Raw genomic sequence first — 15,812 nt, forward strand, 5'->3', positions numbered from 1 at the left:
GTAGCTGGTTAAATAATCAGAACTTTCCTGTGTAGAAAATTTGAAGTTCTCTAAATGGTCTGGACCAAGTGTCCCATAGCAAGAAATAAAAAATAATCTTTGCATTGCATAGCTGTTAAATTTTATAAATAAATATGGAATACATGATGGAGCAGTGCCGAAATTCATTTTCTTGGTTGCTAGTTTAAGAATAAATCAGGCTCAACAATGAAAAAGACACTTGCCCCCCAAAAATCATTTGTTGAAGCCCTAACCCCCATTGTGACTATATTTGGAGAGAGAGCCTTTAAGGGACGAATTAAGGTTAAATGAGATCATAAGGGTGGGGCCCTAATCCAGTATGACTGGTGTCCTTATAAGGAGAGAGGCATCAGGGATGTGCTCACCTGGAGAAATGGCTATGAAAGAAGGGAGCCATCTGCAAGCCAAGGAGAGGGGGCTCAAGAGAAACCAACTCTGCTGACACCTTGGTCTTGGACTTTCACCCTCCACAACTGTGAGAAAATAAGTTTCCGTTGTGTAAGCCACCCATCTATAGTATTTTATGGCAGCCTTAGCTGACTAATGCAGATACATAACTCACTCAAAAAATGAACAAAATTTGCATTTAAAAACGTAAAAATGGCCGGACATGGTGGCTCTTGCCTGCAATCCTAGCATTTTGGGAGGCTGAGGTGGGCAGGCTGCTGGAAGCCAGGAGTTTGAGACCAACCATGGCCAACGTGGCATGACATGTCTCTCCTAAAAATACAAAATTTAGCCGGGCATGGTGGTGCACACCTGTAATCCCAGATAGTCAAGAGGCTGAGGCATGAGAATTGCTTGAACCCGGGAGGTGGAGGTTGCAGTGAGCCGAGATTGTGCCAATGCACTCCAGTCTGGCTGACAGAGCAAGACTCTGTCTCAAAAATAAATAAATAAATAAATAAAATGGCAGTTAAAAAAACTGCAAAATGTAAAATATGCTAATTTTAGTAATAATTACTTGAGTCCTTTATATGTCGCAAGCTAGGCATAATACTGTCTCAATCCATCACCCATACAAACTGGAGGCTTTGAGTAAAGTGTCATTCTCTACTAAGTGTATCTAAGGCTTTGTACTTTTCTTGCAACGTTTCTTTAAAATTATTTCCCGATAAATTTTAAAAATATATATAAAACGATATAGATGATTACCTGAAACAACAAACCCCCACCCCACAAGTTTTCCCAAATTGAGGATATGCAACTCAGATTGAATGTGTATATTTATTATAATCTCCAAAATAATTTCACTTGGTACAACTGCTTCTTAAAATCATATCAATATCAGGCTCAGAATTTAATTACAACCAAGCAATTCACAAAAACACTTTGAGCAACAAAACATGCTTAATATTTCTTTGAGAAAGACCCTTCAAATATGTGTACAGCATCACTGGGAGTTACACAAAACTGTTACAAGGTGACCATTAAGTGCCCCAAATCTGCACTTCTGATATATATGAATGGCTAATGTAACCACATTTGGGAATCTTTACATCTCAAAATAAAGCTCTTTCTGATGCAACTTGCCATCCTTTAAAATTTTAAAGGATGTTCTTGGTAATTCCTTAGGAAAGTAAAACTACACACACTGTCAGAGAAACAATAAGCTGCTTAGATTTTTAAAATTTTTTCTATTATACACTTTAATTATGGGTTATTTATTAAAGAATTTAAAAAATTTATGTTATGTTTTAAAAAGTACCAATTAGTGAGGGAAAAAGTTGAAAACATTTACCAGCATGTTAGGTTCTCTTGAAATCACAGTTTTCTGGATAAATAAATGTAATATCACTAAACAATTTTCACTATGTATTTTATACATAGCCTGGAAAGAATAACATTTTGGACTGTAATTTTCACATCTTAAATAGTATTTTTTCTTTATCCCTTTGATAATACTAAACTCTTTCTCCTAAAAATTTATATCTATTTTATAGATATCAATCTTACTATGAATTTTCAACTTTGACTAGAACTTGTTTATGAAAAATATCTAACATCTGCAACTTCAGCTGGTTATACTGGAAGGAGAGGGCTTGCGATAATTTTATTATACCTTGTATTAACAATAAACCTTCTCACAGAGAAGAAAATACTTTAAATACCTTAAATCATATGTACAACAATAAAAATTCACATTTCATGCTTTAGTGAGACACTTAAATCATCCATAAGGCAGTCCTCATAGTTCACTGGAATAGAGCCTTTCTAATATCTGGGCCTCTGCTGTGTGCCAAATACCACGAAGCTCTGGATGTTAGGAAAGCAGCCAAACTTCTGCCATCCTCCTATCCAGTAGAAAAACTGATGGTAGGTCTTCCCAGCCATCAAGTTGTGACCACAATCCTCTGTCATAGTAGGGTATTAACCAATGTGCTGCAGGCCTCAGGACCCCTGTGAGTCAACTCGATTGTTTGCAAAGTGCTCAAAAGCCAGGATGTTCTCTAATGTGAGTTATAGGAAGATGATAGCCCTTCTGAGCACAGCTAAATGTGACATGTATGTGTCTATTGCACAGGATTTTATAAGGGTCCAGAAACAGTACTGTATTTCTTTCCTTACCTATTATATACATTTTTCTGATAAGTTCAGTGTTTCACTGGGAAATGTGACTTGCAGGGAGCTCCCCTTAGGGGCAGGCCCAGCCCTGCTGCTCCCACCAACCTCATCCACCAGTAAGACACTCTCTGAGTCCTGACCCTGTGAAGAGTCTGAGGTCTCTGATATTCGCAAAGTCCTCAGCGAGGTGGTGTCTTTCTGGGCCAGGCCCATGCCAGGAACACCTGGAAGCAAATTCCTGCCTCCAAGGCCATTTTCACTGAGGTCTGGCAGTGAGAGGTCTGGCAGGAGGGTCTGAGATGTACTGCTGATCTCCTTCAGCTCCCGGGAGAAGAAGGAGCGAGAGTGGCCTGACATGGCAGAAGATGTCCTTCGACTGTCTGAGCAGTGCTGTCCGGAGCGCTCTCTGCGGGATCCGCCAATGCGGCAGAAGAGGCATTTGATCTTCTCTATTGCTTTACTGAGCACTGTCTTTCTCAGGAGGATATATATCCAGGGGTCTAGGATGGGGTTCACAGAAGCAATTCGGATGGCCTGCAAATCTGGATTTTTACTGACTTCTCGCTCCAAACTTGGCTGATATAACTGGTTGACGAATACTCGCACCTGCATAAGTGAGATCCGCACATTTAGATTTCATCATTCATCAATTGGGAAAACATATAAATGCTATGTCTACCTTAGCAATATTAAGAACCTGCCTTCATTTCTCAAGTTCCAGGAAAAGAGGAAGCTACATAACAAGCCTCAGAAGAACCAGCCATGGGCTGGGTATGGTGGCTCACGCCTGTAATCCCAGCATTTTGGAAGACCGAGGTGGGTGAATCACTTGAGGTCAGCAGTTCCAGACCAACTTTTCCAACATGGCGAAACCCCATGCCTACTAAAAATACAAACATTAGGCTGGGTGCGGTGGCTCACGCCTGTAATCCCAGCATTTTGGTAGGCTGAGGTGGGCGGATCACAAGGTCAAGAGATTGAGACCATCCTGGCCAACATGGTGAAACTCCATCTCTACTAAAACCATAAAATTTAGCTGGGTATGGTGGCATGTGCCTGTAGTCCCAGCTACTCAGGAGGCTGAGGCAGGAGAATTGTTTGAACCCAGGAGGCGGAGGTTGTAGTGAGCTGAGATCACGCCACTGCACTCCAGCCTGGCAACAAAGCGAGACTCCATCTCAAAAAAACAAAAACAAAACAAAAATTAGCCAGGTGTGGTGGCACATGCCTATAAACCCAGCTATTCAGGAGGCTGAGGCAGGAGAATCACTTGAACCCCGTGGGGGCAGAGGTTGCAGTGAGCTGAGATGGTGCCACTGCACTCCAGCCAAGGCCACAGACCTAGAATCTGTTTCAAAAAAAAAAAAAAAAAAAAGAAAAAGAAAAACCAGTCACTGCAAAAATGCAATTACATGTTCTGAGTTAGTATGGCTTTAATATTTTTGTAACTATCTTATGATTATCTTCCCTAGAGCAAAGACAGTATACAAAAATGCAATGTGAGTGCAGGTCACATATGTATAAAGTGTTCTTGAGAAACATTTTATTAACTTCATTTCTGCAAGTGCTTTTAAGTTTTTGTAACTCTAATGAAGTAACTTTTTTTCCTCCAAAAGCTACTGATTTCTCTTATTCCAGCTGTCATTTTACATAATTTAAAGGGAACTCATTTTATAAGTCAATTAACCATCTAATCATCAGAATAAGGCCAGATTCTTTTATTTTAGTCTAGAAAGAATATGCTGAAAAGTTTTACACCAACAGCAGGATCTCCTGTCACCCAGAATGACCACAGAATAGTTTTCATTTTCTCTATGACTCTGTTCCCCAGTTATAGTAATCACAATGGATGAGTAGGAATTTGCTAAATTTAGAAGGAAGGACATCACATTTCAAATAGAGGTAGCTCCATGTGCAAAGTCATGGAAGAATGAAATGATATGTCAACATCTGGGAACTTCAAATGATTCAGCGAATGGAGCATGAATTTGTGTAAACTTACATGATCATTTTATTCCTTAGAGGAAAATGCATTTGTTAAATGTACATGTATATATTTTTTTGAGACCGGGTCTCACTTTGTTGCCCAGGCTGGAGTGCAGTGGTGTAATCATTGCTCACTGCAGCCTTGAGCTCCTAGGCTCCAGCAATCCTCCTGCCGTAGCCTCCTGAGTAGCCAGGACTACAGGTGTGTGCCACCGTGCCTGGCTAACTTATTATTTTTGTAGAGATGAGGTCTTTCTATGTTGCCCAGGCTAGTCTCGAACTCTTGAGCTCAAGTGATCTGCCCACCGCAGTCTCCCAAAGTGCTAAGATTACAGGAGTGAGCCGCCATGCTCAGCCTCAAATTCACTCTTAAAGTATTATGATTTTTTTTTTGCCTAGATATTACTTCTAATTCCACTGGGATCATTTATATAAAAATCTCATCTGCAATTCATACAGAAGTAGTAGGAGTAATTCACATAGAAATAGAAATAGAAATAGTAGTATACAAATAAAAATAATTGCCATCTATCTTCAGTAATTATTTACTAATTATTTCTTGCCTTTAGTAATTATTTTAGGTTAGGGAGAAGAGGTTGAGTCTCACAGTCAAGGAAGATACATAAAAACCATAAAAAGGAGCAAGAAGAACTCAAAAAAGCATAGCTGGAGCCATTTAACTAGGGGCAAATATCTCTAACAAGACTTGAGGACATTGCTGCCTTACGATATACAACGTAACAATGAATGACTCATGGTGTATGAATCACCTGGAACAGGGATAGTTTAGTTGAGGCTGGTGTCAGTTCACAATGGAAAAGGCGATTCATTGACCATTTGCATGCATTCTTTTGGCACTTACTAGATGTAACAATATTTGAGTCGGGATATTTCAGAAAGATTTTCAACAATTTGGATAAAAGAAGGAAGTTTAAAATATTTGAAGAAATACATTTCATTAACCTGCAAAATTAAACTTATATTAAATTTATTCCAGAATGATACTGGATCAGTAAGGTAGAACTGCATTTCTATTTCTTCCTTAACTGGAATTTAGATCTTAATTAGCTATAGGTCTCTGATCCTCTATCAAAAGATTTTTGTTCATTTCATTTGTTGTTGTTTTGTTTTGAGAACTTACACTCATTGCAAAATCTGACCTAAACTTATTTTGGCAGCAAAAACTGAACTGAACAGACTGTGAAGCCATTTAGTTCAATTTATTCCACTTAGAGTGAATATTTCTATGTTCTGGTCCAGGAGTACTGTTCCAATTCTGATGAGGATATTACATATTTTGCAATATATTATTGATTACTTCTCTAAAAGCCAAGAAATTCTAAATTCTGAAACTCATCTGCCCCTAAATATTTTGGATATGGGATTATGTGCCTGTAAATCTCAGAGAATAAAATAGTCAAAGCCTCTAACCAAGACGAAATTAATATCTTGATATTTGGAAGACAGCTAAATCAAGAATGAACTGGAGTGAACATCAGTATGTAATATCGCCTCTTAAAATACTTTTAGAAACTATGCTGGGATAAATGATAGTAACAAGGCAAAGCATACTTGATTTAAAAAAAAATCTTTGCTAGTAGTAAAATAAAAATAATAAAATAAAAAATAATAAAAAAATAGTTTACTAGTAAAATAAAGCATCTTGGTTTCTTGCTTCCATAAGCTTTGTGGTCTTCAGCTATGTCTGGAAACTCAGCAGTTCCCTCAACTGTACAGGCGTTTTCTCAGATGAGGTATTTGTTACTGAGACCCAGAGCTTTTGAGGAACTTAGGATGTCCCCCGCCCTGTTGGTGGCAATCTGGTCGGGACCTCCATGTTGCCTTTTCTGTTCTACCAGTCTGGCTTTCTGTTTAATCATTATTTCCTGACAATGGAGTTATTGGTAAAAAGCATGAGGTCTACATTTTATTCACATCACGTACTATGTTCCTAAGGGTAGTAGAAATGATGGATTTAAATCTGTTAGTATCAAGTCCTGTGTGTGGTCTCTGGAAAAGACCTACGGCCGGGTTTATGCGAACTTGAGCCTTCAAGCCTCCAGGTGGCAGTGTTGCTCCACTCGAGAGTTTCTGATCCTCCCTCCCTAATAAGCACTGTGTAAAGCCATCTCTGAGACTCGCAGAACAGAATTTTGGTTAAGTCTGAACCTGACGTTTCTGAGATTTTTGACACTGAAAATGTTTTATTGCTGGTTGCTTCTCCTGCGACAACCTCAAAGGAAACATGGCTACTACTGAAAGGAAGAAAATTTTTGAACAGTTAAAATGGAATTTGTAGCCATTCAAAGAAGTATATTAGGAGTTAGCATTTTAAAATTTCTGTGGCCTTTTAGAAAGGTCGGAATGTTGTAAAACAATAATAGGTTGTCATAATCCAAGGTGATGAGAGGCAAGGAAAGAATCATTTCTGTGCCTCATCTCATCTACAGCAGCAATGGATTTTGACTAGTATAGGAGGGAATGAAAGAAGGCTATATTAAAAGTATATTAAAATTATGGAAATGGGGGAGGAAAAGTTTACAATTAGTCCAGGCCACTGAACCTGGTCATTCAATGTCTTTTCAATAAAGGAGAATTCACAGGGTAGCAAAAGTATGAGTTTAAAGAGCAAAAGTTCAAATTCGGGTAAAAACATCCTCAAAAGTTGGGCAAATTGAAAAGAATCAATATGAGTTTTACTTTGCAACATATCTCAATTGAGACTTACTTCAAGTAGGGAAAGAAAAAAAGACAAAACAAACAAAAACTCCACGCATCTTGCAATGTTTGAAAACATATAGCAACCTGTGCTTCACTTTAAATGGGCTACTTGACTTGCTGTTTCCAAGAGGGCAGGGACAACCGCAGTTGAGATGGGAACATCTGGAGTAGTGCTTCAGTGTCTTGTGAGCGGGTGAAAGCACTTTTCGAAATTCTTGTCTAACAGGCCCTATACGTTACACGACTAAACAAGTTCAGGCAGTTTTCAGTGTTGGAGGAGTGTGTTGCTGATAAAACTGAACCTCTGAGTCAGGAAGGAAAAAAATCATTTAAAAAACTCACTGAATACGGCCGGGCGCGATGGCTCACGCCTGTAATCCCAGCACTTTGGGAGGCCGAGGCAGGCGGATCACCTGACATCGGGAGTTTGAGACCAGCCTGACCAACATGGAGAAACCTTGTCTCTACTAAAAATACAAAATTAGCTGAGCATGGTGGCGCATGCCTGTAATCCCAGCTACTTGGAAGGCTGAGGCAGGAGAATCGCCTGAACCCGGGAGGCGGAGGTTGTGGTGAGCTGAGATTGTGCCATTGCACTCCAGCCTGGGCAACAAGAGGGAAACTCCGTCTCAAAACAAAAACAAAAACAAAACAACTCACTGAATACTAATGACATATCTCCTTTCTTCCAATTTTAAGTATTTTTCTTAGTAGCTGCTAATGTGTACATGTGGTTTGTTGTTCATATTGGCATATTACAGTATTCTAAATTATTTTATTTTAGAAAGAGTCTCACTGTGTCACCCAGGCTGGAGTGCTGTGATACAAACATGGTCATTGCAGCCTCAACCTCCTGGACTCAAGCAATCCTCTAGCCTCAACCTTCCAAGTAGCTGGGAAACAGGCACATGCCAACACACCAAGCTACATTTTAAAAATTATGTTATTCACACCTTTTTAGGATGATTAGAGATTAGGGTTCAGGAGCAGTGGAACATAACTTGGAGAAAATGCAATCATTTCAGAAGAAGACGTGGTGACAAGAAAGCTGTAAGGAGGCTATATGCTATAGAGATAGATGCCCAAGCTTTGGAAGCAAACAAACCTCTGTTCAAATCCTGGCTCCACTCCTTATAACATAGGTACAAATGATCAAAGTGCTTAGCACAGCACCTATCGTAGAACAGGTATGTTGGCTCTCATTACGTTTTTTGAACCCATATGTGGAAGCTTGCCCAGTGTGGAATATATCAATAATTTGAAAACTGTAGCTTAGAGGTAGCTTTGGGATATAGTTAATAATATGACATCAAAAACATGTACTTCCTACTTAATAATCTGTTTGCAGGGAATGTTGAAGAAAGAATGTTGAACTCTTGATTAGACAGATTTAGTAATCGACTGTCAAAACAGTAGTAATGCTTTCCAATAAGTGACAAGATCTGTAGCTGGATTTGAATGTGTGTGCTACTTGTTCTGTTCCAAGCACATAAAAGGAATTATCTGTATGTGCTCAGTTATCCCACTGCCTTGTGAAGAGTCCAAAATTGACACAGCTGTTACTAGAAGTTCTTATCACTTTCTTTTTTTCAAGTAAAGAATAGTGGAAAGAATTCTTGACTGGGTGGTGTGTAGGAGAGCTTGGTTCTTGTTCCTTCTAGGCCACTAACTGGCCATTTGTAGAAGGCAAGTTAAATCTCTACAGGCTTTATAGATCAACCTCTACACTGAATGTTTCTTTTTTGTTTTGTTTTGTTTTGTTTTTTAAAGCTCTCACATTGAATATTCTAATAGGAGACTACAAGAATCACTTCAGCGCTGAGGAAAAAAAAAACTTGTTAGGAGGCATTCAATACAAACAAATTGACAGGTCAGCAAAGCATGGTGAAATGAGCATTAGATGAGGACTCACCTATAGCTACCCTGTAAGTTGCAGAATGATATAAATTCTTCATTTGCAGCTGGGAAAACTGAGGTGTAGAGAGAGTGAAAATACTGGTCAGCCCTACTTTCTCCTTAGAGCTTTTCAAGATTCAAATGAAATGCCAGATGTGGAAATAACTTACTTTTATGGAACTCAATAGTCTTCAAGTTACTACTACTGGGTCTACAATTTCATGTTATGACTTAAAACTTGCTTCTGGGCATCGCAATTTTTTAAACTTAGCTAAATTTATTTGAACAAATCCAGTCTTTTAGATTCTGTTGTAGTCATACCCAAATTTATGGCATTTCGCTTGTATGTGTAGATATGCTTCACACTCATCTGACATCCCATCAGTTGTTTTATGACTCCACTTCCAGTTTGCCTACAGTAAACAAAAGTATATCTATTTACAAACTTTTCATCTGTCCTTATAAACTTTTGCTGATCAAATGCTGGTGAAAGCTTTATAGAGACGACTAGTTTACAGTAAGGAACCAAATAAACACTCACAGGAAGTATTTTCCTAAGGATCTAAGTTTTACTTCACCAAGGCAGAAGATTAATCAAATTAGCCATTCTGCCCCTAGCTGAGATAAATATTTGTTACTTCAGAGTTAAAAAATAAAAGAAACAAGTAAGCAATAAATACAGTTTTGGGTTGCTTGTGTATGGGGGAAAATGCCCTTCCAAACCCTATAGTAACTGTTTAGCCCTGAGGCAAAATATTTGATTATAATAATCATCTTAATATTCATTAGTAACTGAAAAATTAGGCACTAGAAATTCATCTAGCTACAGCATTTAGCACCAGGACCTTAAGGGGCTGTCTTGCTTGTGAATTTCTAAAGAATGCAATCTTTTTCGTTTATCTGAAATGTAGACTCTCACTTCTTGTTCTCACAAAACTTTGGAAGTTCTTACTTCCAAAATTCTCCTATATTTAAAAATACCCTGAGACTGGTTATAAATAGAAGAAAGGACAAAATGACAAGAACCACCTACCCATTACATCTTGTCATGTGATGTCCCTTGTAGATCATACTTACACCTTCTCTGATCATTCATTATGACCCAGTTCAAAGAATTCTGAAGGTTCAGCACAGTTCCTTATATCCACAACTAATTTCCCAACCTTTCTCAAATTTCCACTCCAATCTTAGCTCTATTTATGAAACATGTATATTTTGGATAGCAAATTAAATTTTATTTTTTATACTAAACTCAATACCAACCCCTTCTAAGAGCTGTAGTTCTTTCTTCCCTGGTGTCCAAGAGGCAAAACCTTGGCTGCTTTTCAATGGCTGCTTGTTTTCCTTATGTATTATATCAAGCTTTCTGAAATTCCAAGTAAGCTATATTTGCTTTGTTAGGCTTTCCAAAGCATTTAAAATAATTCCAACGCTTTGATTTTCCTTAAATGGGATTAGCAACCACTTGATTTGATAAAATTAGATGCTTCATTAGTTTCTTTGGAACTGAAGATAGGCTCATCTGCTTTCAATATCAGAGAGTTCTGAGCTTTAATCTTAATTTATAATATGAATATGAAAACATGAAAAAAAGAAAGTTGTAAAAGGAAGCCAAGGAAAACTGTATTTGCAGAAGGGTTTTCGATTAGTTCAGTAATTGCTGAATTGTGGGGGGCTGGGGGGTAGTATAACGAACCCATCATTTATCACTGATTTATAAACTGATTCTGAAATTAGATTTTAGTACCCAAAACTAAGGGCGACAAACTGATGCCACTGCTATTTGTAGGATTCCTTATTTCTCACAAAGCTACATAAATACTTGACTAATGGGATTACTTCTTAATTGAGCTAGTTTCAATTTTCAGGTTAAGATTACTTAAAATTTACAACATGTTACTAACATTATACAGGTGGACAGTATTTCTTGTTAGTTAAAATGTGGTTAATCTGCAAACCACAAATACAGCTCCTATAATTTCTTGCCTCTAGGTTCTCAAATAATTTCAAGGCTTTGTGTAAGGGCCCTGAATCTTAGGTCCAGGTCTACCATTTCAGCCCACTAAGTGAATTAAGCCTTGTATGTCTCTCTAGATGTTAGAAGAAAATCATTCATCTGTGGCTGTGCAGAAATCCATAACTTTACAGGCTTACTTCCAACCAAAACACATATAAAGTATGTGCATGTTGCTAACCTTCTAGCTCTAATTCCTCTGTCCCTTTAAGTGGATGTTCTGAAAATAACAACCATTCACTTTGTCATTTACTGTTCTGTAAAACACAAGGCAGAGGCCCAGGAACAGGGGCCCCATCAGGAGCGGAGTTGTTTTTGTCCAAAATCTCACTTTATTCTAGGTTGCCATTACACACAGTAAAATGTATTTATGTGGCTCAAGTGTGACTTAACTCTGTAAATTATATTGGGTCCTGGAATGGCTTAAAGGCTCTTATGGCCAATTATATTTATTACTGTTTATACAAATTGGTAAGAAGCTACTGTATTCTGGCTCTCAGCCCCCTCTAAGTTCCTTCCATTTACAGTCACTTTTATCAGAGATATAATATTTCTACACCAAAGATCCCTGGACAGTATTAATAAGGAAAAGGAAGGAATAATAGCCCATTACATTTTATTTTCTCTTGTTCCCAATAAGCATAAGAAAAAGCAGTTATCTCTTTTTGAGTTGGTAGTTTAGAATTTCCAGGAATGCGGGGTTTTGGAAGATGGAAGAACTCATGACTAGTTGCTTTCAAGAGAAACTCTAGATAAAGTATTGCATTCTTCTGCCCATCTGCTTCTGGTGCATTCCATTTTAGTCAGAGGCAAAGTAAAGAACTAGGTAGGGTTTGAGCCTTTCTGTTTATCATATTTTAAAAGTTAATCCAAAGGCAATTCTTAAAAGATGAACTAAAAATGAAGCGTACCAAAACTCCAACCCACGCTTTACAAAGGCCAAAATGAGAAATGTTCTAGGAGGGAGACGTGATGTAATATAACACATGAGCTGGGTCTGGCCTCAGACGGCCAAAGGTCCATTACAAGCTGTAGAGCTTTGGCTTGAAGAAACGAAGACAGCCATCTCTAAATCTGGGTTTCTCTAAAATGGTACTGTTTCTTGCATCGTTGTAGAGAATTCAAATCCCATACCCCATGTATACCAGCTTTTCCATAATTAGTCACCCTGAGAAACTTTGCTTTCCTGGCCTACACAGAATGAAAGAAACTGAGTCTGGATCCTGCCCCGTGTATGAATTAGAATTTGTGTGCTTTAAGCTGCCCTCCCAGGGCACACCATGGTAGAGTAAGGAGCCTAGCTTGACTGTGTAGGTTTGGCTGGATTATTTTAAGCATATCATTCACTCCCTCAGTGAAGTGAGGGAGTTAGACTAAAACACCTCTTGATATCTCTTCTAGCTTTAAAATTCTACGCAATCCACCGGGGGGAAAAAGTAAAAAAAAACTTGCATAAATCAAAACACCAAAAACCCCACTTTCCTTAGAAATGGTTTACAACGAACAGATCACCATCCCTGACGTTTCAGGTTCTGCAGTTCACAGTTCACAGTACGGAGGAGTGGGCTAAGTTACACTACAGCAGGTTCCCTCCACATCTAACAGAGGGGGTGGGGGGTTTTCTTGGAAGACTCGGCCAATGTCAGGCAGCAAGGAGTAAGGGCTGTCCCGGTAGAGAAAAAAACCCAGGCTTTCGGGAACATAAACCGGGGGATGTGGGGGCAAAGCACCTGCTAAATCTCATTAGGACTGGGACTTCAAAGAGGGTTGGGCCCGCTCTGAGAAACAGTGTGGGAATCCCAGCCCCGACCTAAAGGAGACACGTTCACTGCCAAAGACTGAGAGGGAAAGCGGGGACCGGGGAACGGAGGAGGGAGGTGGATGCGAGAAAAGGGCCGGGTGGGGCCCCAGCCCTGGTCACTCACCACGAGCGGGATGGAGCAGATGAGCACCACCAGGGAGGTGGCAATGAGTAAGATGACCATCTGGATCTCGGCGCCCGCGATGCGGCGGAAACTCCGGCGGCGGCGAAAGTCGCTGAGGCGCGGCAAGCCTGGGGAGGCGGCGGGGTGGCCCCGGGAGACAACCGAGGTCACGGCCGTCGCGGCCGCATGGTGCTGCTCGGTGCCCAGCGAGGTGCGGCGCATGAACTGGCGGTGCATGCGGAGCAGCGCACCGCACACAAGCACGTTGCAGAGGACGGTGGCGAGAATGAGGAAGGAGCTGAAGCCCGCGTACATGTAGGAGTAGGCAGCGTGCGCCGTCACGTTGGTGGTCCAGTCGATGAAGCACCAGGTGTCTGGGTACTGCAGCCGCGAGCTACCGAGGCCCATGTTGGGCAGCGCGCAGAAGAGCACGTTGGACGCATAGACTGCAAAGAGCGTGAGGCCCGCCAACCGCTTGTCCACGTAGTGGCTGTAGAAATAGGCGTGGTTGATGGCCAGGTAGCGCTCGACACTCATGGCGCAAATGATGCTGAGTCCGGACAGGCTGAAGAAGAGCAGAATGAAGGTGCTGTACTCGCACAGCGGCTGGCCCCCGGGCCACTGGCCCTTCATGTACGTGGCGATGGTCACCGGGCTCACCAGCAAAGTGCCCAACAGGTCGGTGACAGCCAGCCCACATACCAGCGTGTAGAAGGTTGTCTCCTTCTGCTCCTTGCGCGACTTGCACAGCACCACGATGGCCACCAGGTTGCCCACCACCCCGAAGATGAACATCACCGCCGGGATGGTCACTGGGCTGTTCAGCCGGTCGGGGCTCAAGGAGGTGGACGTATTGACCCCGGGAGTGGACATGATAGTGGCTGGCGGTGCGCAGCCTTGGAGTGCAAGGCTGGGTCTGGGGATGCTAGAAGAGAGACAAAGCTGCTGTGAGCGGAAATTACCACTTGTAAAGTGTTAGACCCGCGCCCAAGAAACGATACACTGATAAGCCAAGGGGAGCAACTCGATCCTACTTTGTGGATTGTAGCCACTTACCAACTGCGGCCACCAAAATCTCTAGGCTCCTGATACGTCCTGCCAGCAGCACACTCTTGCTGACATTAATATTTATAAACTGATTCTCCCATTCCTCTTCCTCCCCCCAACCCAACTCACTCCATTGCCAAGATGAATAAGAGCCATCTCAAGGGAAAAGTAGCTCCCTATTGCTATTCCCGATAGATTCTGAGTCAATGAAATCCTCACTGAAAACAAGTTACAAAAGCAATTTGGAGAGCGCGCTCTTCCCTTCTTGGCTCTCTTCGGCGAGCGCCGCATCTCCGCGTTCGCTACCCGTTGACCCCAACGCCAGCCCAACGCCATCTCACCTGTAGCAGCAGCAGCGGCGGCAGCCTCGCGAGCCCCCAGGGTCAGCTCTCAGATGTCCTGGTCCGCCTCCAACCTGCTTTCACCTTGTCCCGCTCAGTCTGGAAATTGCCAAACCTTCGGCTTCTCAGAGCCGGTCTCAGTGGCTGCCGATTTTTGGACACTGAGGTCAGAGTTGCCAGCTTTCAAAAACTTGGGAAACAAGAGGGGGCAGCTGGATGGGTCAGTGAAGAATGGTGCTGGATTTCTTGTTCGCTATTTTTTTTTTCCTTCAAAGACGAGTCCCAGCTTCGCAGTGCCCGCCGGTCTCGTCCGCTGGAGGACAGCGTTCAGGTGTGAGGCCACGCGCGCAGGTGGCGCGGAGCCTCGTTCCCCAGTTCTGGCCGCCCTCCGCCCCAGCCACGGGCAGCACGGGCGGCTACCGGAGTTTGCGGCTGCCGCTGAGGCCGCTCCTGGCTACCTGGGGGCGGCTCGGGGTCCACTCTGCCCGAGGCTCTGGCCTGGGGCTGTTCATCTTCCTCTCGGGCTGCCGGGCTTGGAGCTCCGCTCTCGCCTTTCCACCCTCTGTACAAACTTTTCTCCTCCTCCAAGTTTCCCTGGCGGAGGCGGAGGCAAACCGTGCGCTGCCCGGACGCCCATTGGCCGGATTGGAAGGGGGCGGAGCGCGTCGCCTCCCTGGGCGCCGCTGGGGAGCCCGGCGGGGGGCGGTGTTCGGGCTGGGGCGGGGCTGGGCTGCGCGGGGCGGGGCGGCTCCCGTGGTTTTCCCGCCCTCTGAGCTGCGGAGTGGGAGCCGGGAGGAGACCCTGGGAAGCCCCGGTGCTTTCCCCGGCAACCGCTTAGCCGCTCCTGAACTCGGCTTCCAGTGGGGCTACCACTGAAACCAGCGACCCTTTCCGCCTTGCTGCCTGCCGCTTGGAGTGAACTATTTCTTGAACCTCCTGCCCGCGGGCCGCAACATCTAGGTCGTGGAAGAGAGGGCAGTTGCTTTAGCATTCTACCTAGGGTTGGCCAAGAAAAGAGGAGAAATGGGGTGTCTGTGTGCGCTAGCGCGTGCGCCCCTGGGTTAGACTTGGGTGCGCCCAGCGGACGTGGTAGGTGGGTGAGTGGGTACCAGGTTGGGCGGGGAAATAACGAAGAATCCATCCTCTCACCATAAAAGGAGTTGGAGTAATTTGGCAGTGACAGGGCTGCGCTTGGTAGGGCACCCCAGGCGAAAAAGAAAAAAAAAAAAAAAAAGAAAGAGGAGGAGACAGTGACTGCAGCCTCTCCCGGCGCAGGTGGCAGAACCTTGCAGCTTT

General features: G+C 42.6%; 1 protein-coding gene and 1 long non-coding RNA gene across 2 annotated transcripts in view; one reads left to right on the forward strand and one right to left on the reverse strand.

Annotated features, from left to right (window-relative positions):
* Nucleotides 1–1,234: 1,234 nt before the first annotated feature.
* Nucleotides 1,235–15,094, reverse strand: PTGER4 (prostaglandin E receptor 4). The gene is made up of 3 exons (XM_007961467.3): nt 14,517–15,094; nt 13,129–14,053; nt 1,235–3,192 (listed from the first exon to the last, which is right to left on the reverse strand). Exons 2-3 carry the CDS (start codon nt 13,999–14,001, stop codon nt 2,593–2,595), a joined length of 1,473 nt encoding a protein of 490 aa, XP_007959658.1. The 5' UTR covers nt 14,002–14,053; nt 14,517–15,094; the 3' UTR covers nt 1,235–2,592.
* A 120-nt stretch (nt 15,095–15,214) lies between these two features.
* Nucleotides 15,215–15,812, forward strand: part of LOC140711523 (uncharacterized) — a 35,743-nt gene continuing 35,145 nt past the window's right edge. The window contains exon 1 of the long non-coding RNA XR_012092786.1: nt 15,215–15,605. This is a non-coding gene — a long non-coding RNA (uncharacterized lncRNA). The remainder of the gene's footprint in view (nt 15,606–15,812) is intronic.

This window comes from Chlorocebus sabaeus, chromosome 4 (assembly GCF_047675955.1).
Source record: "Chlorocebus sabaeus isolate Y175 chromosome 4, mChlSab1.0.hap1, whole genome shotgun sequence".
Taxonomy (NCBI): Eukaryota; Metazoa; Chordata; class Mammalia; order Primates; family Cercopithecidae; genus Chlorocebus; species Chlorocebus sabaeus.